The 23,610-nt window shown below is 40.4% G+C and overlaps 1 protein-coding gene and 1 long non-coding RNA gene across 2 annotated transcripts in view; one reads left to right on the top strand and one right to left on the bottom strand.

Annotated features, from left to right (window-relative positions):
* XRN2 (5'-3' exoribonuclease 2) overlaps positions 1-17,215 on the bottom strand; it is an 85,143-nt gene extending 67,928 nt beyond the window's left edge. The window contains exon 1 of the mRNA XM_026002327.2: positions 17,025-17,215. Coding sequence (XP_025858112.1) covers positions 17,025-17,099 — 75 coding nt within the window. The 5' untranslated portion in view covers positions 17,100-17,215. The remainder of the gene's footprint in view (positions 1-17,024) is intronic.
* A 23-nt stretch (positions 17,216-17,238) lies between these two features.
* On the top strand, positions 17,239-22,777 carry LOC140595407 (uncharacterized). Its single transcript, XR_011996993.1, has 2 exons — positions 17,239-17,751; positions 19,935-22,777. It is a non-coding gene; the product is annotated as an uncharacterized lncRNA (long non-coding RNA).
* Positions 22,778-23,610: the final 833 nt, after the last annotated feature.

Here is a 23,610-nt window from a genome sequence, read left to right as displayed (position 1 = left end):
GGGACTCAGGGACAGCCTCTGGATGATCCAGCAGCACCAGCAGCACTAACCCAGGAGGGTCAGCCCTCTGCATCCTCCCTCCCTTACCACTCAGGCCCCCCAGGGATGAAGCAAGACAGGAGGCTTGAGGAGGAAAGGTAGCATAGTACCCCAGCTGCTTGGCAGTTTCCCAGAGGAACAAGGAGCACACCTACCCAGAAGGCTGGCAGTAAAGGTAGCTATGCCCAGCGGGAAGCCCACTCCTCCTCTACTTCATGGAAAAGCAGGCATATATATCCCAAATAGGCAGTTTGAGAAATTATCCTATTTGTGATAAAAGTGCCAAGGAATCAAGTAAGATAAAGAAGATATTTTAAAAAGTAAAGAGCACAAACAGATAGTGAGCCTGTATAAAAATATACTCCACGGGTTTTAACGTAAACTCCCTCAAAATGAATTTCACAACCTACTGTTCTAGTCAATGTTAGAAGGTTCTCTGTCTCTTCAAACATGAGGCAGAAACCACTACTGTTAGTAATGGCCAAGTAGACACATTTCTGTTTAAGCCTGCCTAGTATTTAACAGCAGCACTAGAAAAATTGTGAATCCTACCTGAGGTTCCTCTACAAAGAAAGTTCCCACTGTTGAAGTCAAATAGCAAACTCAGAACTCAGTTTTGGATTCCCCTAGTTAGATTTCCTTGAGCCAGCTAGTTTGTAGGAGAGAATCCGGGAGGTTAGACAGCTTGGAGGAACCCCCCCCCCCCCCCCCCCCCCCCGCTTTAAAAGTTGGAACAAATACCCAATATTAATCTCAGAAACTAATCCCTGGAAGGAACCAGTTTGACTGGATTAGCCTGTAGAGAAATTTATACCCCAAGGCACTGTTAAAAACAACAGAGCAATGGGCCATAATTAGTGGAGTTTAACTGCTAGGTGTGATCAAAGAAAGTGGGAAAGAGCCCTACCTGTACCATAGTCATCTCAGGGTGGCTATAGGCATACCCCAAACCGTACCTCCCTAAAGACAAGGTCAAGGCTTAACACAGCGGGAAAGAAACACATTTCACTATAATAATCTAGCCAGTAACTAAACTAGGAACATATAACAAGCCCTGGAATGAGAAGGGAGAGAGTCGCACACCAGTACTGGGAAGTGCTACAGTGTATTACCTAAAATGCTCTGCAGCGACAAAAACCTACTAGGTATACAGAAAAGCAGAAAAGGATAAGCCATACAACAGGAAAAAAACAGGCAACAAAGACTGCCTGTGACCAAATGTCATACTGAACAGACTTTAAAGTAGCTATTACATGTTCACAGAACTAAAAAGAAGTATGTCTAAGGAAATAAAGGAAAGTAGGAGGACAATCTGTTTCAAATAGAGAATGTCAACAAAGATAAAAAGAAAGAAAACTCAGATAGATGAATAGACATTACAAAAGCCCCAAAGGGGGGAAAAATTAGAAAACCCGAGAGGAATATGGGACACAATGAAATGCACGCATACACACATAAATGGAATATCTACTGGAAGGAGAGGGAAGAAAGAAAACAAACAAACAAGAAATTCAAGGAAAGAATAGCCAAAAGGCTTCCCAAATGTATTGAAAAACAATAGCCTAAACATGCAGGAAGCTCCAAGAACTCCATGTAAGATAAACATAAAGAGAACCACGGGTGGACGCGTCAGAGTTAAACTGATGAATGTAAAAGACAATGAGAAACCTTTAAAAGAAACAACAGGAACGAGTCACTTACAAGGGGATCTCCATGAGATTAGTAGCTGGCTCCTAGCAGAAATAACAGAAGCAAGAGGGTAGCGGGATAACACATATAAAGTGCTGAATGAAAAAATGGTTAGCCGAAAATCTTATACTGAGGAAAGTTACTGATCAAAAATGAAGGTGAAGGGGCACTGGTTGTCTCAGTTGGTAGAGCATGACTCTTGATCTCAGCGTTATGAATTCAAGCCCCATGGTCGATGCAGAGCCTACTTAAAATTAAAAAAAAAAAAAAAAAAAAAGGAAGGTGAAAAAAGACTGCCAGATAACCAAAAATTGAGAGATTTTGTTGACAGCAAACCCAACTTAAAAAAATACTACCAAAAGTTCTTTAGGCTGAAAGTAAATAAACACAATAAAGGTAAATATGCATTTTTTTAATTCTTTATTTTCTTAATTGATTTTAAAAACAATTGGATCAAATGATGCTATATAATGTATTACAGTTTATGACACAATGTAATATAAGTGCAACATGTTTCTCAGTAATGGCACAGAGAGAGTGGGAGCAAAGCTGTCATGGGCTAAGAAAATTACTATGGATGCTAAAGTAGTAATTTATAACACACAGTTGGGTAACATTAATAAATCCAATATGCGTAACAGCAATACCACTGAAAGGTGAAAATGGGAATCAAATTATATGGCAGCATAGATTCTATATTTTATTGGAACTAAACAGATATGAATCTAAAGGTGATAAGATGTAGAGCTGATTCTTTAACAACATGGGTTTGAACTACCCAAGTCCACTTATACGTGGATCTTTAAGAGCTGACAGCAAAAGACTTAAGACATTTATTTACAACTGCCCACCCCAGTCTTCATGGGACCAAACTGAAGGTATCTGAAGCAAAGGTCCCACCTACTGCCCTCTGAGTAGCAGAAGAGGCCAGCTAAGGCTGTCAGCAGCCCTCAGGGAGCCCCAGGACTACGTAGGGCTGCAGGTCACCACATGTGCTTATGATTATGAGGTGGCTGGACTGAGTGTCCAGGGCTGGCAGGAGAGAGGCCAGGCCCAAGCCAAGAAATCCACCCAAAAGGTAGGAACGGTGCTGTACAGGGAGCAGCCTTGGGCCTCAATGCCTCTCCTGGGCCGGGCATAAACTCTTCCCCACAACTGTGCCCCAGGCCTCTGGTGTCCCAGATGCCAACGCACTCACATGTGGCCACTGTTGTGGATGGCCACAGGCTGGTGGTACATCTGCAGGTAGCTGGTACAGCTTCTCTAGGCTATTGCTGCTACCCAAAGGCCTGCCTAGTGGATGCTGCTCCTGAGTTGTAGAATTATCACCGTCCATGGGCCAGGTCCACATATATGCAGATTTTTTTTTTAGCAAATACAGGTATCCTACTGTAAATGTGTTTCTCTTCCTTATGTTTTTTTTATTAACATTTTTTCCTCTAGCTTACTTTACTGTAAGAATATGATATATAATATATAGACAAACTATGTGTTTGTTGACTAGGTTATCAATAAAGCTTCCAGTCAAGAGTAGGCTATGAGTAGTTAAGTGTTGGGGAATCAAAAGTTTATAGGCAGATTTTAAACTGTGTGGGGGTCAGTAACTCTAACCCCCATGCTGCTCAAGAGTCAACAGTATTTGGTAAACCCTAGAGCAACCACTCAAAAAAACACTCAAAGACATATAGTGAAAAAAAGGTCAGCAATGAAATTAAAGTTCTACATTATAAAATACATACAGAGAACAGAAAATTAACAGCAGATATAAATCATCAACATTAAATGTGGGGATGCCTGGGTGGCTCAGCAGTTGAGCCACCTTCATCTGCCTTTGGCTCATGGTGTGATCCCTGGATCTGGGATAGAGTTCCGCATCGGGCTCCCTGCAGAGAGCCTCCTCCACCCTATGCCTATGTCTCTGCCTTCTTCTCTCTCATGAATAAATAAATCTTTTAAAAGATATATCAAATGTAAATGGATTAAAAATCCAATAAAAAATCAAAGGTTGAAAAAAAAGATTAAACTATGATTTAAAAAAAAGATCCAACTATTCGTTGAATACAGGGGACATGTTTGTGACACAAATATAGAAAGTAAAAGTAAATTGACAGGAAAACAATGCAACAGCAACCACAAAAAAGCTAGAATTATTATACCAATATCAGACAAAATATACTTTAAAACAAAGAAGTACCAGAAATAGTATTTTTTAATAATATGACCAACCCACTAAATAAGTCTAATGATTAAAAACATACATGCACCTGATAACAGAGTATCAAGATATATGAAGCTCTTCAAAGTCAGCGCAAGAAAGGAAATGATAAAGATTAAAGCAGGAAAAAATGAAACGAACTAAAAAAAACCAATAGAACAGATCAATAAATCCAGGAGCAGGTTCTTTGATAAAAGCGATAAACGGTAAGCCAGACTCACCAAGAAAAAAAGAGAGGACCAAATAAATAAAAACAGAAATGAGGAAGGAAAAATAATAACCAACATCACATACACAGGATTATAGAGAATAGTGAAAATTTTTATCCTGACAATTTGCACAACCCAGAAGAAATTGGTGAATTTGTAGAAACACATAAACTGCCAGAACTGAATGTGGAAGAAATAGAAAATTTGAACAGACTGATTTTTTTTTTTTTTAAGATTTCATTAATTTATTCATGAAAGACACAGAGAGGCAGAGGCATAGGCAGAGGAGAAGCAGCCTCCCTGTAGGGGATCCCTGGACCCTGGGATCACGACCCAAGCCAAAGGCAGATGTCAAAGGCAGATGCTCAACCACTGAGCTACCCAGGCGTTCCCTAAACAGACTGATTACTAGCAATGAAACTGAATCACTGGGTGGCTCAGTTGGTCAAGTGTCCAACTCTTGATTTCGGCTTAGGTCATGATCTCAGGGTTTTGAGATCTGCGCTGGGCATGGAGTTTGCTTAAGATTCTCTCTCCTCTCCCTGTGCCTCTTCCTCCCCCCCCCCCCATATTTTTTTTTTTTAATTTTTATTTATGATAGTCACACACAGAGAAAGAGAGAGGCAGAGACACAGGCAGAGGGAGAAGCAGGCTCCATGCACCAGGAGCCCGACGTGGGACTCGATCTCGGGTCCCCAGGACCGCGCCCTGGGCCAAAGGCAGGTGCCAAACCGCTGCGCCACCCAGGGATTCCCCCCCCCCCATATTTAAAGGAGAGTTAACACCTATACTTCTCAAACTATTCCAAAACATAGAAGAGGAGGGAAATTATTCTAGGAGGCCAGCATTACCCTGATACCAAAAGCAGATAAAAGCACTACCAAAAATAATACTACAGGCCAATATCTCTGATGAACATAGATGCAAATATCCTCAACAAAATATTAGCACGCTGAACCCAAGAATACATCTAAAAACTCATTCACCATGATCAAATGGGATTTATTCATAATTCATGAATTCATAATTCGAATTCATACTCCTATTCATCAATCAATATATCACATTAACAAGAGAAAAGATATAAATCATACTATCATTTCAATAGATGCAGAAAAAGAACCTAATAAAGCATAACACCTATTCATGATAAAAAAAAGAAAAACCACCCAACAGTATAGATTTAAAGAGAATACATCTCCACACAACATATGAGGGTGCCTGGGTTGCTCAGGGGGTTAAGTGTCCGATTCTTAATTTTGGCTCGTCATGATCTCCGGGTCTTGAGACCAAGCTCTGCATTGGGCTCTGAGCTCAATGGGGAGGCTGCTTGGGATTCTCTCTCACTCTCTCTGCCCTTCCCGCCTCAAATAAATAAATTTTTTAAAAATAAAAAATAAATGTCACAACATAGTCAACCATGAAAGCCTGAAAGCTTTTCTTCTAAGATCAGGAACAAGACAAGATGTCCACTCGTAACACTTTTATTCAACATGACACTGGAAGTCCTAGCCAGACCTATCAGACAAGAAAAATAAAAGACATCCACATTGGTAAGGAAGAAGTAAAACTATTACTATTTGCAGATGATATGATACTATACATACAAAACCCTACATACTCCACCAAAAAAAAAAAAAAAAACCTACTAGAATTGATAAATGAATTCAGTAGAGCCACAGGATACAAAATTAATATACAGAAATCCACTGCATTTCTTTTTTTCCCCACTGCATTTCTATACACAAATAATGAAGTAGCTGAATGAGGAATTAAAAAAAAAAAAAAAAAAAACCTCATTTACAGGTGCACCCAAAAAAGTAAAGTCCCTAGGAATAAACTTAACCAAGAAAGTGAAAGAACTGTGTTCTAAAAACTATAAAACAGGGATGCCTGAGTGGTTCAGTAGTTGAGAGTCTGCCTTCAGCTCAGGATGTGATCCTGGGGTCCTGGGATCAAGTCCCACACTGGGCTCCCTGCATGGAGCCTGCTTCTTCCTCTGTCTCTGCCTCTCTGTGTCTCTTATGAATAAATAAATAAAATCTTTAAAAAATAAAATTAAATCTACAAAACACTTAAGAAACTGAAGATGACACAAATATTCTATGCTCATGGACTGAGAAAACCAATATTGTTAAAATGCCCATAAGTATCCAAAGCAATCTACAAGATTTAAGGCAATCCCTATCAAAATACCAACACCACTTCAGAACAAGTAATGCTAAAGTGTGTATGCAATCACAAAAGACTCCAAATAGCCAAAGCAATTTTGATATAGAACAAGACTTCAAGTATCACAATCCCAGGTTTCAAGATGTACTACAAAGCTGCAGTGATCAAAAGAGTATGGTATTGGCTCACAAAAAAAGACAGATCAGTGGAACAAGATAGAGTCCAGAAGTAAACACATGCATATATGGTCAATTAATCTATGACAAAGAAGGCAAGAATAAATAATGGGGAAAAGAAAGTCTCTTCAACAAATGGTGTTGGGAAAACTGGACAGCTGCATATAAAAAATGAAAAATGAGGGGATCCCTGGGTGGCGCAGCGGTTTGGCTCCTGCCTTTGGCCCGGGGCACGATCCTGGAGACCCGGGATCAAATCCCATGTCGGGCTCCCGGTGCATGGAGCCTGCTTCTCCCTCTGCCTATGTCTCTGCCTCTCTCTCTCTCTCTCTGTGACTACCATAAATAAATTTTAAAAAAAAATGAAAAATGAAACTGGAACCACTTTGTTACACTATGCACAAAAATAAACTCAAAATGGATTAACAAAGGACCTAAATGTGAGATCTGAAACCATAAAACTCCTAAAAGAAAACACTGCAATAATTCTTTGACACTGGCTACAGAAATAGTTTTCTAGATAGGCCCGGTAGGCAAGGTAAACAAAATTAAATTACTGGGATTATATCAAAATAAATGTTTGCACTTGCACAGTGAAGGAAAAACATCAACAAAAACAAAAGGACAACCTACTATAGAAGATATTTTCAAATGATCTGTCCTATAAGGGGTTAATATCCAAAACATATAAAGAACTTAGACAACTCAACACAAAAAAAAAACAAATAATCCAATTTTTTTTTTTTTAATGATAGTCACACACAGAGAGCGAGAGAGAGAGAGAGAGAGAGAGAGAGGCAGAGACACAGGCAGAGGGAGAAGCAGGCTCCATGCACCGGGAGCCCGACGTGGGATTCGATCCCGGGTCTCCAGGATCGCGCCCTGGGCCAAAGGCAGGCGCTAAACCGCTGCGCCACCTAGGGATCCCAATAATCCAATTTTCAAATGGGCAAAGGACCTGAATAGATACTTTTCCAAAGAAGACATACAAATGGCAAACAGACACAGGAAAAGATGCTCAACACTACGAATCACCAGAAAAATGCAAATCAAAACCACAATGAGATATTCCATAGCTGTAAGAATGTCTAAAATCAACAACACAAGAAATAACAAGTTTTGGTCATGATGTGAAGTAAAAGCAATCCTTGTGTACTGCTGGTGAATGCAAATTGGTGCAGCCACTGTGGAAAACTGTATGGAGGTTTCTCAAAAAATTAAAAACAGAATTACCATATAATCCAGTTAATTCCACTACAAGGTACTGACACAAAGCAGAAACACTAATTCAAAAAGATGCGTATCCCTATGTTTACTGCAGCATTACTTACAATAGCCAAGATATGGAAGTGACCCAAATGTCCATCCAGAGATGAATGGATAAGGTGTGGTACATACACACACTCACTCACACACACACACACACACACACACACACACACATACCCTGGGATATTACTCAGCCATTAAAAGGAATGAGATCTTGCCATTTTCAATATGATGGACCTATAGGATATAATGTCAAGTGAAACAGACACTGAAAAATAAGTACCATATGATTTCACTCATACGAGGAGTTTTAGAAACAAAACAAAAGACACAAAGACAAAAACAGACTCTTACATACAGAGAACAAACTGGTAATGGCCAGAGGGGAGAGGAGTGAGGGGATGGCTCAAATGTATAAAGGAGATTTAGAATGCATTTATCCTGATGCACACTAATGTATAGAATTGTTGAATCATACTGTACACCTGAAACTAATACTGTGTACACCTAAATAGCAATAGTTGCTAATTATACTTGAACAAAAAAAAAAGCTGCTGTAAAATAATTTTTAGATGCACAATGCTTTTAATAAATGACAGAAATGAAAAAAATTCAACAGTAATAGGTAGAGGCTTCAATACTCCACCTCTATTAATGAGTAAAACTAGACTGAAGATTAGTAAGCAGATAGGAGACATAAAAAACACTATCAACCAAGAGATCTAACAGACTTCTATAGAACAATCTCTCCAATAACAGAATATACATTCTCAATTGCATATGGAACATTTTCCAGGAGACCAAACATTGGGCTCACAAACATCGCGTCCCACATCGGGCTCCCTGCATGGAACCTTCTTCTCCCTCTGCCTGTGTCCTTGCCTCTCTCTGTGTGTCTCTCATGAATAAAGTCTTTTAAAAAAATTTAAAAATTAAAAAAATAAGAACTGTGCATGCATGTATACACCTTAAGACAGTAGAAAAATAGCAAATTAAACCCAAACCCAGCAGAAGAAAGAAATAACAGAGGAAAAAGTAATAAAATAGAAAATAATAAAATAAAGAGAAAAAAACATATGAGATCAAAAATTGATTCCTTCAAAAGATCAACAAACCTTTAGTCAGTTTGACCTAGAAAAGGGAAGATTCAAGTTATTAGAATCAAAAACAAAGGAGAGGGCAATACTGTCAACTTTATAGAAACAAAAAGGATCATGAATACTACTACACCAACAAATTAAAGATAACTTAGATGAAATATACAAATTAACAGAAAGACAAACTAGAGAACTGACAAAGAAATAATCTGAATAAACCTATACGAGGCATAAACCAGTAACAAAAAAAGCTATCCACAAAGAAAACCCCAAGCCTAAAATGGTTTTACCCCACTAAATTCTACCAAACATGCAAAGAAGAATTAACATCAATTCTTCAATTTTTCCCAAAAAAGGGGGAACACTTTCCAACACATTTTATGAGGCCAATATTAGCATGATAATCAGAACTAGACAAAGATGTCAAAAGAAAACAAAACTACAGACTCTCTTATGCATACGGATGTAAAAATCCTCAACAAAATACCAGCAGACTGAATCCGGCAATACATGAAAAGAATTATACAGCATGACCAAGTGGGATTTATCCTAGCAATGCAAAGTTGGTTTAACACACACAAAAAAATCAATTAATACAATACATCACATGAATAGAAAGACAAAAATCACATGACCATATCAATAGATGTAGAAAAAGCATTTGAAAAAATCCAACACAAAAAAAAAAAAAAAAGAAAAAATCCAACACCCTTTCATGATAAAAACAAAAACCAAATAACCACACAACCCCTCATCAAAAAAACCCAATTAACATCATACTTAATGGTGCTGAAGTAGATGGTTTTCCTTTAAGGCCAAAATAAGACAAAGATGTCTATCCTTTGCCATTTCTGTTCTAAATTGTCATGGAGGTTCTACCCAGGGCAATTCAGCAAGAGAAGGAAATAAAAAGCATCTATATTGGAAAGGAGGAAGTAAAACTATATTTGCATGATGTCATCTTGTATACAGAAAATCCCAAGGAATCCACTAAAAGACTATTAGAATATGAGTTTGACAAGGTTGTAAGATACAAGATCAATATTTAAAAAAATTTTAATTTCTATACACTTGCAGCGAACAATTCAAAAATAAGAAAACAATTCCACTCATGACAGTATCCAAAAACCAGAACTAAAATTAATCAAAGAAATGTAAAATCTATACACTGAAGTAGATTGTAAAATTCATATGGAATCACAAGGAAATCAGAACATACAAAATAATCCTCAGAAAAGAATACACTGGAGGACTTATACTCCCTGATTTCAAAACTTACTGCAAAGCAATGGTAATCAAGACAGTATGGTACTGGTACAAGGACAAATACATATATCAAAAGAATAGAAATGAGATACCAGAAATAAACCCATACGCTTATAGTCAACTGATTTTTCATAAGGGTGTCAAGACCATTCAATTAGGAAAGAACAGTTTCCAACAAATAGTGCTGTAACAATTGAGAAGCCACACACTAAATGAAGTTGGACCCTAACCTCACATCATATGCAAAAGTTTACTCAAAATGAATCATGCACCCAAATTTAAGAGCTAACAGTATACAACGCTCAGGAGAAAACACAGGCATAAATCTTCATGATGTTGGATTCTTAGCTGTGACACCAAAAGCACAAGCAACTAAAGAAAAAATATAAATTAGATTTTATCATCAAAATTAAGAACTTCATGCTTCACAGGACACTGCCAAGAAAGTGGAAAGATGGGGATTCCTGGGTGGCTCAGTGGTTTAGCGCCTGCCTTTAGCCCAGGGCGCTATCCTTGAGTCCCGGAATTGAGTGGAATTGAGTCCCACATCTGGCTCCCAGCATGGGCTCGCTCTTTCTCTCTCTCTCTCTCCCTGTCTCTCTCTGTGTCTCTCATGAATGAATAAACAAAGTCTTAAATAAAATAAAATAAAATAAAATAAAATAAAATAAAATAAAATAAAATAAAATAAAATAAAATAAAAAAACAGGCAGGGGCACGTAAATGGTTGAGCCTCTGTCTGCCTTTGGCTCAAGTCATCTGTCTTTGGCTCAAGTCGTGATCCTGGAGTCCTTGGGAGTCCTGGGATGGAGTTTCACATCAGGCTCCCCACCATAGGGAGCCTGCTTCTCCATCTGCCTATGTCTCTGCCCCACTCTCTATGTCTCTCATGAATAAATAAAATCTTTAAAAAATAAATTTAAAAAAAAAACAGGCAAAGAATATGAATAGACATTTCTCCAAAAAAGATAAACAAATTGGCAATAAGCACGTGAAAAAAGATGCTCAGTATAATTTAGTCCTAAGGGAAATGCAACTCAAAACTACAATGAGATACCACTTCACACTCACTAGGATGGTTAAAATTAAAAAGTCAGGTAACAAATGTTAGCAAGAGTGTGAAGAAACTAGAACTCTTAAACACTGCTAGTGGGAATTTAAATGTTGCAGCCACTTTGGAAAATAGTCTGGCAGTTCTTCAAATAATCAAATACAGAGTTCCCGTGTAATAGAGAAATTCCACTTCTAGGTATATACCCAGGAAGTGAAAACATGCCCACACAGAAACCTATATGAATGTAGCACCATTACTCATAACAGTCAAAAGGTGCAAACAACCCAAAAGTCTATCAACACACAAATGGATAAACAAAATGTGGTATATCCACACAATGAAGCATTATTTAGCCATAAAAAGAATGAAGTACTGATGCCTGCTACAACAAGAATGTACCTTGAAAACATAAAGAAGCCAGCCAGAGAAAAACACAGACTATATGATTAAATTCACAGAAAAGTCACAATAGAGAAATCTACAGAGACAGAAAGTAAATTAGTGGTTGCTTATGGACAGGGATAGCACGGGCAAGGGATAGTGGGTTGGTTGCCACAGGGTATAGGTTTCTTTGTGCGGTGATGAAAATATTCTAAAGCTGACTGTGGTGATGGTGGCCCACATCCTTGAATACATAAAAAACCACCGAATTATAGACTTTAAATGAGTGAGCTGTATGGTACATGAATCATATATCTCAATAAAGCCACCTAAAAATATAGTAACCATCTCCCCCCAAAATATTACACTGATCAAAACTGAATGCAGAATCAGGGACCAAGAGCCTCCTTGTATGGTACTGTCCTTCCTGCCCTTAGAATAGTGCCTGGCATAAAAGAGTAATCAAATACAAGAAAGGGAAAAATAGCAGGGTAGGAAACCTGGATTTCACTACATAAAAACAGAGCACTATCTAACACTACCACAATGTTACCAAGAGTTAGACACAAATATATCCCCACTTTTACTTGGATATACAAACTCCTGAAACTTAATTAAGTGATGAAGTTCTGAAATATCAAGTGTCTATGTAAAGTAAAGCAATGTTTGAAGCACTTAACTTGTATTAATTGATTTAATTCACACAACTACCCTGTGTGGCATATATGCCACTGATCTTCATTATTCATGAATTCCACAGTCAATAATTCACCTACTTACTAGAAATATTTTGGTAGCCCCCAAATCAGTATCTGCAGCACCCTCACAGTAATTCACAAACATGATCAGAGCAGTGAAAAACCTGAGTCCACCAACATTCACACTCCCAGCTGAGGTAAAAAAAGTCAACACTCGGGATCCCTGGGTGGCGCAGCGGTTTGGCGCCTGCCTTTGGCCCAGGGCGCAATCCGGGAGACCCTGGATCGAATCCCACGTCGGGCTCCCGGTGCATGGAGCCTGCTTCTCCCTCTGCCTGTGTCTCTCTGCCCCTCTCTCTCTCTCTCTCTCTCTCTCTCTCCGTGACTATCATAAATAAATAAAAATTTAAAAAAAATTATTTAAAAAAGTCAACACTCTGCCTTGTTTTCAGCTCTCACACAGAAATAACCAGAGGACAGAGACTGTAGGGAGCAGTGCAGTGTAACACAAAAAGCACTAGTTCTTTAGAGTTTAAAGCATTTTTCTTAATAGAAAGCTAACAAAGAGAGGACTATATAAGCCAAAGATACAAAGCAAAGAAAGTAATCGTGGAATGAACAAAAAGTAGTTTAAAAGGTCAAAAGAAAGGATCCCTGGGTGGTGCAGCAGTTCAGCGCCTGCCTTTGGCCCGGGGCGCGATCCTGGAGACCCGGGATCGAATCCCATGTCGGGCTCCCGGTGCATGGAGCCTGCTTCTCCCTCTGCCTATGTCTCTGCCTCTCTCTCTCTCTCTGTGTGACTATCATAAATAAATAAAAATTAAAAAAAAATAAAAATAAAAATAAAAGGTCAAAAGAAGAGATAAATGGAAATCATAATACTCCATGCAAAAGAATTGGAAAATGGAAACAGATGTGACTGAAAATATTACTACAGATTATATATAATGTAAATAAACTTAAATATAACCATACCAATACTCACCTGAAAGGCAAATGTCCTAAATGCCCTGCTTACAAGGCAGAGATTAGGAAAACAGTTGGCAATTCCTCAGAAAGGTAAACAGAATTATCACAAAGTCCAGCAATTCCACTCATAAGTACATATTCCAAAGAACTGAAAGCAGGGACCACTCATAGGTATATAACCTAAGCAATGATATAGATGCAAGTAATTGTACACCGAGGTTCACAGCAGCATTATTCACATAGTCAAAAGGTAAAAATAACCCAAGTGTCCAAACAAAATGTGATATATACATACAATGGGATAGTATTAGCCTTAAAAGGGGATGAAATTCTGATACATACAAACATGGATAAGTCTTGAAAGCATGCTAGGTGATAAATCAGCCAGAAAATCACACATGTATGATTCCACTTATATTAGGTACCTAAAATAGGCAAATCCATAAGACAGAAAAAGTAGCAGATGAGGGAAAAGAGAGAATTATTGTTCAATGGGTAGAGTCTGGGATGAGGAAAAAGTTTTAGAAACAAATAATAGGAATGGTTTCACAGTACTATGAATGTTACTTAACGTCACTGAATTCTACACTTAAAAACGGCAAACTTTTCGTTATGCATATTTTGCCACAATAAAAAAGACAAGAGATCATCAAACAGTATAAAAAAACAAGACCCAATTGTATGCTACCTATGAAAACACTTTAAATATATAAACACGAAAATACTAAAAGAATGGAAATAGGCCATGATACCCTAGAATCAGAAGATCTGACTATCTCAATATTGAACAAAGCAGATTTCAGAGCAAAGGGACAGGGAAGCCATTGATTAAAAAAATAATTCTTTAAAAATATTTTATTTATTTGAGAGAGAGTGAGTGAGGGAGAGACAGAATTCCAAGCAGACTCCATGCTGAGCACAGAGCCAACTGGATGCAAGGCTTGATCCCATGACTTAACATTACAACCCGAGCCAAAACCAAGTCAGATGCTCAACCTGGGTGACTCACGTGCCCCTTCAAAATGTTAATTTTATAATGACAAAGGAGCATACTCTTCAAGAAAACATAAAAATTCTAAGCATTTATGTAACTTATACAAGACCTACAAAATGCTAGGAAGCAAAAACCAACAGAACTGAAACAGATGAATCCAAATAATAATATGTAACAAATCTCCACACCCTTATTAGTAAATACAAAGAAAGGACAAAGAAACAAAATCACTAAGTGTTCAAGTCTTCCATGTTCTATCAACTAACATAGCGTTTATACAACACTCAACAACAAAATTTATATCTCTTAATGCAATATTACATTTACCAACATCATATTCTGGGCCATAAAACAAATCAGGTAAACTTTAAAAAGATTCAAATTATCCGAAGTACGTCCTCTGAAAATGAACTATATTAGAAATCAGTAACAAAAGAATGTCTAAAATCCCCCATATTTGAAAATTAAGTAACAGTTATAAATAACCAATGGGCCAAAGAAGTCAGAGTCTACAAGAAAGTATTTGTTACTGAATGAAAATGAAAACATAGGGCAGCCCTGGTAGCTCAGCGGTTTAGCGCTGCCTTCAGCCTGGGTTGTGATCCTGGAGACCCAGGATCGAGTCCCACATCGGGCTCCCTGCATGGAGCCTGCTTCTCCCTCTGCCTGTGTCTCTGCCTCTCTCTCTCTCTGTGACTATCATAAATAAATAAATGTGTTGGTTAAATGTATTTTCAAACTCAAACTACGCTTAGCTAATGATCATTCATGTTTACAAGGCTAGAATGGACCCAGAAAGCTCATATCCCACATAGCACTTTTAAAAACTCCTCTGAAAGTAAAAACCAAGGATTAAGCCAAAAAAAAGATGATCACAGTCCGTCCAACTGAACGGAAAGAATTGTTAGAAACCTCAAGCAGCAGCTTTTCAGCAAGCCTAAATAACCAGGTTTGACAGGAACAGAAAAAAAAAACAAAAACAAAAAACAAAAAACTTCAAGAAGCAGTCTCCAAGGTGAAAGTAGACTTGATAGAATACCTGAGACAACAGGGAGTTTGGATGGGAAACCATGTAAAGTGGAAAAGAGAAAACCAACACTAAGAAAAAGACAAAAGTAGCACATAACGTGAATCAGAATTGTAACGATAACTGAGAATATCATTTGATTTTTTTCTGCTTTTTTTTTAAAGGTTTTATTTATTAGGGAGCGAGAGACAGACATTACAAGTGGAGGAAAGGGCAGAGGGACAAGCAGACTCGTTGAAGAGCATGGATCTTCACGCAGGGCTTGATCCCAGGCCCCCATGATCACAACCTGGGCCAAAATCAGACACTTAACTGACTGAGGCACCCAGATGCCCCTAAATTTTTTGGCTTTTAAAACGAACCAGTGTCACCAACACTGTGCCTGACAATTTAATTTTTGATGCCAACAAGGGAAAAGTGTAGCTGACAAGTTGGGTGAAGAGTAACCGCAGCTGGAGTAGAAAAGCTAATACCTAAGCTTTGACAGTGAAAAGTCAGGTATTCTTTATATAGGAGATACAATAAAAAAAATAAAAGGCATATTATCAATTTTACCCTTCGCAGAAATAAAGATAGTGATGTACTATTATTAGGAGGATGGAGGGGAGGTTGCATAAGTGACTAAATCCTCTTCTATCATAGCTGGAATTCCATAGCTAGATCCAAAACCAGTAAATCAGGCATAAACATGCTATTCAGAGACAGAACCAAAACAAAAGTGGTTATCACGAAGAAAGTAAAAATGGAAATGAGATGTAAGATCTCATTATTATTACAAGATGTAATAAAGTTTGATATGTTTTCAAAAACAAAAGAAATGAGCATTCAGATAAAGAGTTTCTCTTTATTAAAAGCACAAGGAATACTGGGAATGCCATCACAAGGCTTTCGATTCCTCCTTGTATAGCAAATAAGCAAAAAACAAAATCTCACCAGCTTTAACAAAAAAACCAAGTTTTCACAGTGACGGCTGGGTACTTCCTTCAAAAACGAAGGGGTGGGAGGCAGGATGTGCGCTGGAACCCTCACAATCAAAAAATTCTAATAACTAAGAGTACAAAACCGAACTCGGATTGGAAACACGGAAGCGATAAATGCAAAACCGAAGAATGGGCAAAAGCTACACATGCATTAACAACAAAGAGTATTCTTAGAGCGCATCCAGGAATTCCGAACATTTCAGCAAGCAGGCTGTCCTGTCCGACAGCAGGGCACCTAGACTCCTCTCGTCCTAGACGTTTCTGCGGGGCTGCTTTCGCCGTAAGATGTTAACTACAGCAAGAAACGGCCTCTCCCACTGCGAGAAAACCCCTCCGGCACGGACAGGCAACCGCGCGAAGCTCGCCGCCGGGTACTGCTTTCAAGGCTGTTAAGGGCCAGGGGCAGCCTCTGCAACCCTAATTCGGCTAAGTCAGCGGAGCGGCCGGGAGGAGCTCCACAGACTTAAGTCTTCCGAAACCCGACCGCGCGGGGCCTGGAGGAAACAAAGCCGTGGGCGGGGCCTTCTGGTCCCGGAAAAAGCGGGCGAGGGAGGTACAGCCCTCAAGCGAGTTTGTACCGGGTTGGCCCTCGCCCCGCCCGCTTTTCCCGGCCCGGACTCCGTGTACCGCCGCCCAGCAGTGGGTCGGGCCACCCCAGCCCGCGGGGCCGAGCGGGCGGCGACGGACCCAGCGCGATGCCCTCCGGGCAGACGGTGAGCGCCGAGGGCCGCGGCCTAGACACGCCGGAGCGCCAGGCCGCAGCCGGGAGACCGTCAGGCGCCTCCTCACCTTCTCTTCCACGCAGTTGACAATGATGGACGGGTACTTGCGGCTGAGCCACCGAAAGAAAGCGGGGACTCCCATTGCAGCTGCCCAGTTGGAGGCGGCGGCCCGGCCGGCGGACGAACGTAACCGGAGAGACAAGCAAGAGCGGCGCGCCGCGGGCACCGGCACTTCCTCCCACGTGCGCGCCGGCGACAGGAAGTGACGTCACGACCACGCCGTCGCGGTCGGTGACCCCCGGGGGCGGGGCTCGGCCGCGGGCGGGGTCGACTGCCCGCGGAGTGCTGGGTCCGGCGTCGCGCGCGGCTGCTGCGCCGCGGCTCCCCGGGGTTGCGGAGTGCTGCGCCCGGCAGTTCTCCGCGGAGCCCTGGGCGGGTTGCGTCACCTGTTTCTCGCCTGTCGCAGTTCACGAAACCAGAGCATCTAAACCCGCTCGTGATTTCTGCTTCCTCGGTCCTCTCGGTTTTGTGGCACTGTATGTACCTGGACTGTTAAAGGGAGTACGTTGAATATTTTGCTCCCACGGTGTTTGGTCGCAGACGAGTTCACTCTCCATACTGGAGAAATAGATCCTAGCCGGCGTTGAGCATTTAATTCGATTTTCCAGCTACGTTCATGATTGCTGGTACCTAGCTAGTTGAGCGTTTACGGTGTGCGAAAGCATTGGGTAAGGGATTGTCTCGTTTAATCGTCGCTTGAGCCTTAAGGTACTATTACCATCTTGATGTAACAGGTGAGAAAGTCGGGTTCTAGGGGGATTTAGTCACTTGTTTATTGGCACAGCTTGTGTTTCAGTCCGACTAAAGATCATTTAATCCTCTGTCCTTGCACTAACAGGATACTTTTATCCTTTGTTTTGTGGTGGCTTCAAACAGGTTTTTCCAGAGCGTAAAAAAAGAGGTCTGGAAGAGGAGGTACTTATGTCCATTTGCTCAAGCTTGGAAGCCTCTTTTCCTGGAATCCCCTCTTGGCTTGACAAATCACACTCAATCCTAAAGGCTCACCTCAAGAGGCCTCTGAAAGTATTTCTCCTTGCCACCTGGCATGCAATATTCATTGCCCCCCTCCTCTGTCATCTGATGCCATTTTGTTTAAAGTTGGTGTCGAAATTAGAGAAATGGTTAACCTAAGGACATATTTAACCTAAGGACAGCTGAAACTATTAATGTCTGAGGTAAAAACCCCTCATTTCTCCTGGAAACGGTTCCTCCTCAAGTATTTGGTCTCCTTGGGAGGTGTTATGTTCTTACAGGAACATACACATATCATGTGGGGTGATGGACAGCTGGGTGACTTGGGCCATTAAGTGTCCTTCCCCATGGTGCAAGAAATGAGGAGAATTTAGAAGTATTGGAAATTGGCAGGAATATTGAACCAAGCTGTGAAATTCTAAAGGCTGGGAATCATTAGGATTTGAAATATTTTTGCCTACACCTGAAGGGGCCAGAGAACGGCCCCCAACTGACATCTGAATTACATTAATATGAAGAACAATATGAAATACATAGAAACCACTGTTTTTAAACATTCATAAATTTGGGTTAAAGCCTTATTAACATTGTAATTATGTACAATTTTGCATCTCTCTATTGCCAGGTCAAGCCATGGACTGTCAGTGCTCTACTACTGGAAACAGTCATTAGTGTCTTTAATCAGATTAGACAGCCAATTCCAGAAACCCCAAAACCAATTCAGAAAATTTATCTTTAAGATTCTAGTCCTCTAGAACTACTCCTGGTACCAAAATCTGTATTAGATTAATGCAAAATCTCCAAATCTTGGAGAAATTTTTGCCTACCATTGCTCTCTGGATTGCCAAGTGCTTCCTTTCCCTCATTGTCTTTATAGACTTCGCTGTGAAGAACATGATATGTTTGAAATAATACTCGGGATGGTTAATTTTATGTCAGTTTGGGCCACAGAGTGCTCAGGTATTTAAGGGTGTTTGCATATAAAATTAACATCTTAATTGGTAGAGTGAAGCAGATTGTCCTCTCTAATGAGAGTAGGCATCATCCAATCAATTGAAGGCCTGAATAGAACAAAAAAACCAGTCTCCCTGAGCCAGAGGGATTTTACCAGTAGATCCCTTCACACTCCATCTGCACCATCCGTTTCCTGGATCTCTAGGCTGCCAGCCTTTGGACTGGAACTGCACCCGCGGTCCTGTATTATCCAGATCACACTACACACACTGCAGACTTGCACTCAACAGTCTACCTGACTGCATGAGCCAATTTCTTAATATATATATGTTCTATTTCTTTTTAAAAGACTATGTATTTATTCATGAGAGACACACACACACAGAGGCAGAGATACAGGCAGAGGGAGAAGCAGGCTCCATGCAGGGAGCCTGACGTGGGACTCAATCCCAGATCTCCAGGATGACGCCCTGGGCCGAAGGCAGCACTAAACCACTGGGCCACCCGAGCTGCCCTATATGTTCTATTTCTCTGGAGAACCTTGACTAATACAGATTTTGGTACCAGGAGTGGTTCTAGAGGACTAGAATCTTAAAGATAAATTTTCTGAATTGGTTTTGGGACTTCTGGAATTGGCTGTCTAATCTGATTAGATTTAAAGACACTAATGACTATTTCCAGTAGCAGAGAGAGCACTGATAGTCCATGGCTTGACCTGGCAATAGAGAGATGCAAAATACCACCATTGAGTATCCTAACCAACCTAATCTACTTGTAAGAAGCAGGGACCTGGTTGGCCATGATGGGGTACTTCAAACACTTTTGTCAAACTAATAAATGTATGATGAGATTGGCTGGTTGCTCCTAACATCACTGAGCAAAGTAGAGGAAGAAAAGGATGAGTTTGGGGATTCAATTTACCAACTCAAGCAACACATAAATGACCTGATAGTATCTATGGTGCCCTGAAAGAGATCTTTTTCACCTACAGCAGGGCTGAGATTGCTGAGAGCCAAACTCAGAACCTCATAATGGGAGTGGCAGACCTACAACACTTGCTGAATTCCCAGCCTCACAGGGTGTCTCTTGTTGGAAGACTGATGGGAAGGAATGAGATCCTGAAAATTGGAATGGTGTCATGTGAGAAGACTGATGGAGCTGGGGACCTTAAGATCATTAATTCTGATTTGTCTTTGCCAGTAGAAGCATCCTCTCTCTTCCCATCTGCAAGGATTGACTCTGTATTACCTGGGGGAAACTTCAGTGGCCTCCACTCAGGACAACACTGACTCTCCTCAGGACCAACTTGCATCAACCCTCTGTGCTTCTAGGCAGTGTCATAGTATGTTTGGGCTGCCATAACAAAATACCATAGACTGGGCGGTTCAGAAACACCAGAAATTGATTTCTCACAGCTCTGGAGTCTGGGAAGTTCAAGATCAAGGAGCTAGAAGGTTATCTGGTGAGGACCTGACTCCTCATTGACAGTCCTCTTCTCACTGTCATGTCACATAACAGAGGAGGCAAGGGATCTCTTTAGGGTCTCTTTTATAAGGGCACTAACCCCATTTGTGAGTAACCAACTCCCAAAGGCCCCATCTCCTAATCCCATAACTTGGGGGTTATGATTCCAAATATGAATTTGGGTAAAGCACAAACATTCATTCTATCTATAGCAACCTGTAATTAGACACAAGTCCCAGCAGGCCATGGAAAGTGACCCATGAGGGGCACTACATCCAAAAGAACTACTTGAGTTTTCTAATTTATACAGACAGAAATCCAGAGAGTATGGTCAAGCCAAATGTATTGAGATGGATACACTGAGCAGGGATTCTGTATTATTGAATGTTGCAGCTTCAGAGGTTAAAAAGGGCTCTGTTTGTTGGCTAAAACATAGATAAAAAGATGGCCCACTGAGAGTGATTACAAATGCTAGACCTGCTTTGGTTTGATGTAAAAGAAGAGAAAACTCAGGCCTAGCTTATGGATGGTTCTACCTAATATGCAACCACCACCCAACAGTGGACAGCTACAGCACTACAGCCCCTCTCTGGCACATCCTGAAGGACAGTGGTGAAGGGAAATCCTTTCAGTGCGCAGAACTCTGAGCAGCATACCTAGTTGTTCATTTTTCTTGGAAGGAGAAATGGCAGATGTGCAATTATATATTGATTCCTGGACTGTGGCCAATGGTTTTGCTGGGATCAAGGACTTAGAAGGACAAGAAGTAGAAAATTGGTGACCAGATGTGAATTGATCTGGAGTTGAAAAACTGAAATTCAAAAAGTTGTTGAAAAACATGAAGAGGGATCCCTGGGTGGCGCAGCGGTTTGGCGCCTGCCTTTGGCCCAGGGCGCGATCCTGGAGACCCGGGATCGAATCCCACGTCGGGCTCCCGGTGCATGGAGCCTGCTTCTCCCTCTGCCTGTGTCTCTGCCTCTCTCTCTCTCTGTGTGTGACTATCATAAATAAATAAAAATTTTAAAAAAAAGAAAAACATGAAGATATTTGTGTGCCATGTCAATGCCCACCAAAGGGTGACCTCAGCAGAAAAGGATTTCAATAATCAGTTGGGTAGGATGACCCATTCTATGGATAACAGCCTCTTCCAAAGCCACCATTTTCATTGCCTGATTGGTTCAGGAATAGAGTGGCAATGGGGGCAGGGATAGAAGCTATGCGTGGGCTTCAGCAACATGGACTTCCAAAACTGACCTGGCTTCAGCTATGCTGAGTGTCCAATTTAAACAGCAGAGACCAGTCCTGAGTCCCAGTATCCCACCACTCCCAGGAAAACATCAGCCAGCTACCTAGTGGTGTGTTGATTACATTAGATCAGTTTCATCATAGAAGGGGAAGCATTTTGCTCCTAATGGAACAGACACAGCTGGGTATGAATTGGCCTTCCCTTCACACAATGCACCTACCAAAACTACCATCCATGGACTTACAGAATGCCTTATCCACCATTATGCTACTTCAAACAGCATTGCTTCTGATCAAGGAACTTGCTTCATATCAGTGAAGTGCAGCAGTGGCCTATGCTCATGAAATTCACTGGTCTTTCCATGTTCTCTACCATCCTGAGGCAGCTGGCTTGATAGAACAGTGAAATGACTTTTTGAAGACTCTGTCACAGTATCAAGTAATCAGTACCTTACAGACTGAGACAAATTTCTCCAGGAGCCTGTATATGCTGTAAATTAGCATTCAGTATATGATGCTATTTCTCCCATAGCCAAGACTTGCTAGTCCAGGAATTGAGGTGTGGAAATAGGAGTGGCACCACTCACTCTTACTCATAGTGACCCATGAGCAAAATTTTTGCTTCCTATTTTTGTGACCTTACACCCTGCTGACCTATCGGTCTTAGTTCCAAAGTGAGGAATGCATCCACCAGGATACATAGCAATGATTCCATTGAACTTGAAGTTAAGACTGCCACCAGGTCATTTTAAACTCGGGCAAAAAAGGGAGTTACTGTGATGGACCATGGCTACCAAGGTAAATGGGACTGCTACTCTGTGGTGGATGTAAGAAAGGGTGTGTGCGGAACACAGGAGATCTCTTGGAAGATTTCTTAGTTATCACCAAGCCCTGTGAATTAAAGTCAATGGAAAACCACAACCCAATTCAGGCAGGACTGCTAAAGGCCAAGACCCTTCAGTAGTGGAAGAGGGTAGTTATGAATACCAACTACAGGCATATGACCAATTACAGAGATGAGGACTGTAATTGTCCTATTTCCTACTTATTTTGTTATGGGTGTGTGTGTGTATAATATCTTTGTCTTCTCGTTTCTTTTCATGTAACATAAATGAATTGACTGTATAACACAGTATTTAAGTATTGTTAATTTTACATAGTAGTATTTAAGTAATGGGGTATTTAGGAGAAGCGTAAACATGACCCAACGATTTTGCATCCTTTTCTGGTTAAAGGGTAGTAAGGTTTTGGTTGTACACAGGATAGTTGGATCATGTTAGGGAAAGTATGAGTTTATTGTATTTTTTGAAGATGCATGTGCTTACACCTGCACATGTATAAACACTTGAAAAATGATAGAGGTTGCATTGGAGAGAAGTGAGGAAAGGATGGATACTTCAAAAAATAATGATGCTAGAGGGGTGCCTGGGTGGTTCAGTCAGTTAAGCCTCTGGCTCTTGATTTTGGCTCAGGTCATGATCTTGGGGTGATGAGATTGAGCCCTGCATCACTTCAGAGTCAGAGGAGAGTCTGCTGGAGATTCTCTCTCTCCCTCTGCCCCTTGCTCTCTAAAATGAATAAATAAATAAATCTTTAAAAATAATAATGCTAGAATAGTTCCTTATCTATATGGAAAAAATGAAATTAGATATCCTACCCAAAACTAAAAAACAACAACCAAAACCTCCCATTGGATTACAATCCTAAATATGAAAGGAAAAATTAGAAAAATTTTAGAAGATAGGAAAATATCTTTATGACATCTGGATGGGGCAGATATAAAAAACACTAACCATCAAGGGAAAGACAGAAAACTGACTACACCATAGTTAAGAACTCTATTTTCCCAAAACATGATAAAGGCAATAAAAAGACGAACTCACTAGAAAATTAGGAAAGATCATTGCAACACTTATAACTGACAAAACAGTACATGTAGAACATTTAAGGAACTCTTA

The sequence above is a fragment of the Vulpes vulpes genome, chromosome 14, assembly GCF_048418805.1.
Source record: "Vulpes vulpes isolate BD-2025 chromosome 14, VulVul3, whole genome shotgun sequence".
Lineage (NCBI taxonomy): Eukaryota > Metazoa > Chordata > Mammalia > Carnivora > Canidae > Vulpes > Vulpes vulpes.
Note: the sequence above shows the minus strand (reverse complement) of the source record. Positions and strands in the feature narration are given on the sequence as shown.